The 5,684-nt window shown below is 42.1% G+C and overlaps 1 protein-coding gene across 1 annotated transcript in view; it reads right to left on the bottom strand.

Moving 5' to 3' along the window:
* Nucleotides 1-5,684, bottom strand: part of NSMCE4A (NSE4 homolog A, SMC5-SMC6 complex component) — a 15,885-nt gene that overhangs the window by 8,919 nt on the left and 1,282 nt on the right. The window contains exons 2-5 of the mRNA XM_018563958.1: nt 4,957-5,037; nt 3,656-3,786; nt 1,093-1,244; nt 905-1,004 (exon numbers count right to left, since the gene is read on the bottom strand). Coding sequence (XP_018419460.1) covers nt 905-1,004; nt 1,093-1,244; nt 3,656-3,786; nt 4,957-5,037 — 464 coding nt within the window. The remainder of the gene's footprint in view (nt 1-904; nt 1,005-1,092; nt 1,245-3,655; nt 3,787-4,956; nt 5,038-5,684) is intronic.

The raw sequence follows: 5,684 nt of genomic DNA, 5'->3' as shown, positions 1-5,684 counted from the left end.
CCCCCGTTCCCCCCCCCCCCCAATCATTAATGTTTTTGCCATTACACAGCATACCACCAAAGTAAATTTTTTGAGCAAATATAGTTATGCATTTGATCTTGGTCAAATCCTGGTTTGTAAAAACAATTTTTTTTAAGGGAGGAAGCTGGAAATGATGAAAGCCAGAGTTACCTATGCAGTTCATATGCTACAAAACATAGTTTATTTTTTTTGCTTAATAAATACTCTGTTTTATTCTTTCTTTTTATTTGGGAGAGGCGTTTGGTGATTGCAAGAGGAAGAGCTCACAGGAAGATGACAATTTTCTTCAGGGCATTAACACAACCTGTGAGAGTCTATTAAAGCCCTAAAAGCATTTCCAAGCATTGAACCAGCCACTAATGCTATATAGCAGACAAAGCAACTGTGTTCAAGCCAAATTCAGTACACATTCTTATATAATGCGAGTCCTTCCACAAGTAGGAGGACAGTAATGTGTAATTGCTGTACACGGTGCATCTTACTCTCTCAATTACATCTCAATTACATCTCGTCTTTCAAGGCATGTAAATGTGATTGGTCACTGTAAGAAATTTCTTAGCCGTATTTATATATCATTTTACATCAGGCTTTCTGTATGCGAGAGACAGCAAGAAGTCTGCAATGCATTCCAGTTTAACAGTAGGCAAATCAAATAGATTACTGAGAAGTGGGACTAGGGCAGACCGATGTTCTTTTACAATGGGTGAATAAAAAAAAAAAAAAATTACAACAATGGATGAACTGAGCAACTAGGATATGCCCCCCATATGGAACCAAGCTTTAATTTTCAACACCGATTGTAATCAGCTATTTATGGCTGCACAGCAGTGCAATCACATATAACAAGAGCCCCAAGAAAGTTTATTTCTAAAATGCTTCATACCTGTGCTGGCATTACCCTCTTCTCCTCAACTTTACTAGTCCTCTTTTGGCGGTCAATTCTTTGCCGAACTACAGGAGGGTCTGTCTTAAATGAGCCCAGCCTAGGGAAATAAATATGGGATCAAAGATTGAACAGCTTAAAGAGGCTGCTAGAAATTGTGTACTGCAATGGCTCCATCTATCACTCACATGAAATGAAAGGTTGGAGTTCTTCTGAAATGTTTAGCAGCTTCACTTCCAAGTTTATGCCAAGCATCAGGGGGAAGATATCCTTTGGCGATTCCTTCTTCTTCACTGTCACTGTCTGGGTTTTCCAACCGATTAATGCCCATGAATGTAAGCTGCAATAAGCATTAATACAGTTTATTCATACAGCACTGAGAAATGCCGAGACAACCTAAAGAAACCATACTTTGGTTTACTGCAGTTCAATAAACATATCATCTGTATTTGTATAATTCTCCCGCGCTGTGAAAACCAATAACCAAAGAATATGCAAAAAATTCCAAAAATAGCTGCTGTGCCAACACAAACGTGTTACAAATCAAATGAAATTTGCACTGCGATGAAGGTTTATACAAACATAATTGTGATAAATAACCCCCCTGAAATCAAGTGATGTAACTATATTAATAACCTCTTAATAGTATAGTGATAAATCAGCAATCTGTAATATTAAATATATAAATAAATGTCCACATCCAAGTCCAAGAATATACAATTTTCCCTTTACATCCTGTGTCAATCACCCGTGGAGAGTGATATTATTTCAAGTACACCCGACCATGCTCCAAGTGAATATTTCTCCTTATACTTACTGTATCATCTGTAGTTGCTATGGGTTAGTAACCTAAACAGCACACCAATTTAGTAATAAGTCTGAAAATATTTGCAGAGCAGTGAATACATTCCATTCGCTGGATGAAAACAAAGAACACCGCCTGCACGTCAGTCTAAATAAAGTTTGTCTGGGTCGATTTATACAGTGGACATCCAGCCAAAAATGTTTGTGCTTGACAAAGTGAGAAATGGTTAGAACTAGGGATACACCGATACTAGTATTGGTGCCGGTGCTGAGTATTTGGGGCGAATACTCGTACTCGCCCAAATGCTCCGATGCCTAGCCCGATACTTCCGGTATCAATCATGAAGGCAGGCACCATGTAATGACGCGGCACCTGGTTTTCTGATTGGTCGGGAAGCTGGCTCCATGCTCCCCGTGACGAGGGAGCATGGAGCCGGCTTCCCGGCCAATCAGGAATCCGGGCTCCGCGTCATTACACTGCACCCGGCTTCCTGATTGGCCAGAAAGCCGGCTCCATGCTTTCTCTTTACCTAGTGACGGGAAGCATGGGGATGGCTTCCCTGCTAATCGAGAAGTCAGGTGGCGAGTCTTTACATGCTGCCCGGCTAATTAGGAAGCCAGGTGGCGAGTCATTACACGCCACCTGGCTTCCTGAATGGGACTTCCGGTACTCAGTATTGGCAAGTACCGAAAAAAAATATCGGTATTCGCACTCGATACCAAAATACTGATATCAGTGCATCCCCAGTTAGAACCCATATCAGGTGTTTAGTGTCTCCCTGTTAGTTGACAACACAGATGGGAATGAGTTATAGACTACAGCAGGGGTAGGTAACCTTGGCACGCCAGCTGTGGTGAAAATACAAATTCCATTATGGCTCTGGGAGTCCTGTCTGTGGCTGTCACGAGTCTTGCAAAGCCTCATAAGATTTGGAGTTTCACCACAGCTCCAGTGCTGAGGTTACCTACCCCTAGCCTATAGGGTACATTTGCCAAGTTGAAGAGGACATCCCAGGAGTTGCATCTCCATGGAAACACGGTCGCTGGATTGCCGGGAAACCTTCAGCAGTTTCTGCATTAGAAAGGGAGTCATTTTTCATCTAACATAAAAGGGAGGACAGGGAGGGAGCAAATGCATGTTTATGGGTAATCGTGTACTATTTGAAGCTCAACATGGGGCAAACTGCTAAACACACAGTTGCAATAAACACATAGGGGGAATTTATCAAAACTGGAGCAGACAAAATCTGAAGCAGCTGTGCATGGCAACCAATCAGCTTCTCTCTTCAGTTTGTTCATTTAAGATTTGAAAATGAAAGAGAAGCTGATTCTTTGCCATGCACATCTGCTCCAGATTTTGTTTCTCCAGTTTTGATAAATTCCCTTCTTAGTATGTCTTAAAGCAAAATTAATTTGCAATTCTGTCCAGCCACTTTTGTGATTTACAGCCTCTGCCAAACACCACAGCTAGGATGTCAAAACCACTATCTGTTCAGAGTTATTGCCTAAAAGGCTCCCAGTGCTGACTGGCTCCCTTCTGCAGTCTGGGTGCTACTGCATCACCGTCTTGACTTGAGGAAGGGACCCTGTGCAGCCCCGAAACATTGGCTATTTTGTCCTATGTGATGTTATTTGCAATAAACTATTTTTTTCTTTGCGTTTTGGAGTGCTGGTGACCTATCTTTACATCTCAGAGGTTGTACACGGCACCATCCGTGGTGGTCATTACGAGCACCTATCTTATCTACACTGGTCACAAAGCTGTATGGTGTGCGGGCAGGCACTTTCATCAGTTTATGGGCTCTACTGCAGACAAATTCAGGCACTTATGTGTCTAAACAAAAATATACATTTAATTATGAGAGAAAGAAACAAGTGCATTCAAAGGTGTTGCTATATCTTCTTGAAATTTAGCATCAATGCCAATTCTCACCAAGTCCAACTTACCAAGTCCTCTGCAAATGAAGTTGGGTCAAACACGGTCAGGTCTGCACGGAGTTGGCTCGCTTTCTCTTTCCCCAGGTTTGACGCCAAAACTAATAACTGAGCGTCAAGTGCGGCTTCTCTGGCTTTGGACACTGAAATTGCAAATACACGTATGGAACAAATTTAATGGTGGTTAGGCTAGATCATTTAACAGTGGTTAGGTGAACCTATGCCACGTGTGCAACAGAGGGCACGTGAGACTAGGTGTCAAATTCCTATCGCCCGGCAGTGCAGTTTCTGGAGTCGGCGGGTCGTTTTTTTCCACATTTAGCCCTACTTCAGAGAAACCAGGCTAAATGTACAGTGGGGAAGCCGGTGTTTTAGTACAAGAGATCCTGGCAAAGTTCAGGATGGAGAGCGGAGAGGAGAACGTCCGTTCTCTGCTACATGTAAACATTGGGACAGGGGAGCTGCACTCATAGCCTTCCCATCTCAGCTGTCACAGGAGAGCCAGCACAGTGCTAAAACTCCTGTATTGGAAGTAACAGGTTCAATGAAGAGAACCTGTCACCTCCAAATGCTATCACACAGGGGATTGTTATCACCTGTGTGATAGCAATAAAGTTAAGTTAAACAAAATAAGTAAAAGATAAGAAAAAAATTATAAAAATGAAAAAAAAAGTGATATAAAAGTAAAAAATAATAAAATCAATAAAAAATAAAACTAAAACATAATAAAAATGTAAAAAATAGTGATAAAACAAGGAAATACGAAATAATTAAACGTTTGAATATGTGTGTTTACCTATTTTGCCTAAGGCAGCAATGCTGAACTTTTTTTTTTAAACCCCAGCACCCAAACTAAAACACAATACCAAACTTATTGTCAGTGTTGACACTTTGAGATAAATAAATTGATTTTACATCACAGTTTGGGTGCTCGAGCTCAAAAACGTTAGCCATCACTGGGCTACATAATGCGTAGTGACTAGTTTGTTGTACAGAATCCACAAAAGTAGGAAGTTATCTGCGGCAGGCTTCAGTCAGTGACAGGCCCACATATACATGGGAGATTACACTTCTTCCCAATCAGTATCCGGTAAAACCAAAATCAGACAATGGTAAACAGATTTTCTCTGTGCATGTGTGTGACTTTTTGCCTTGTCCGAAATTATATGTGAACAATTGTAATACAGCACCCAAAAACCAGCACCCTTCTAATGTAGGGGGTGGGTTTTACAGCTATCCATGGTAAAGTGCAACTGAAGCCAAAACTTTTCTTTTCAGTTTTGGATATAGTGGAGAGAGATTTGGGCACTTGCCTCCTTCAAAGAGCTTATTGGCTTGTTCGAGGGTCTCGGTCAGCTTGTTACTACGGGAGCTGAGCATATCTTCTCTGTTCTCTGCAAAAAAAAAAACACAACACGTTATTACAGATTGCAAAGGTACCTCTGACCGAACAATGGAAAAGGATAGCAAAGCTTAATTTTGCAGCAGGGGGTGCCACAGTGGTTAGCAAACTTGGCCTGCAGCTCTGGGTCTTGGGGTAGCACAGTGGTTAGCACAATCGCCCTGCAGCTCTGGGTCCTGCCCCCAATTGCCTCCTGGGATACAATCTGTGTATAGGATATGGGGACACCAAGGGACATTCCATCGCTGCAGCAAGCCTGAGGATTGGGTGACTATAACTTTATTTTCCTCCATAGACCAAAACAAGCAGTTAACCCTTGCAGTGCAGGGGTAGCCTCACAAGGGGAAATGATAATGTTCCCAGGAATTCTGCTTTAAAAGCATGCAAAATCTTGAGGCACCCCAATCTAAAGTTAAAAACATTTTAAAAAAATGGTGTGGCCCCTTCAAAATCAATACCAAACCCTTATCCCAAATAGGTGTCTGGTATGGATTTTAATTGAGGACCCCAAACAAAACGAGGGTTCCCCTTCACATTAGAGCCCCCCTCCCCTTCAAATAAGGAGCCCCCTTTCCCATCAGAGTCCCCCCTTCAAATAAGGAGCCCCTTTTCTCATCAGAGTCCCCCCTCTCACCCCCC

The sequence above is a fragment of the Nanorana parkeri genome, unplaced genomic scaffold, assembly GCF_000935625.1.
Source record: "Nanorana parkeri isolate BGI_ZX_2015 unplaced genomic scaffold, ASM93562v1 scaffold713, whole genome shotgun sequence".
In the NCBI taxonomy this organism is placed as follows: domain Eukaryota; kingdom Metazoa; phylum Chordata; class Amphibia; order Anura; family Dicroglossidae; genus Nanorana; species Nanorana parkeri.
Note: the sequence above shows the minus strand (reverse complement) of the source record. Positions and strands in the feature narration are given on the sequence as shown.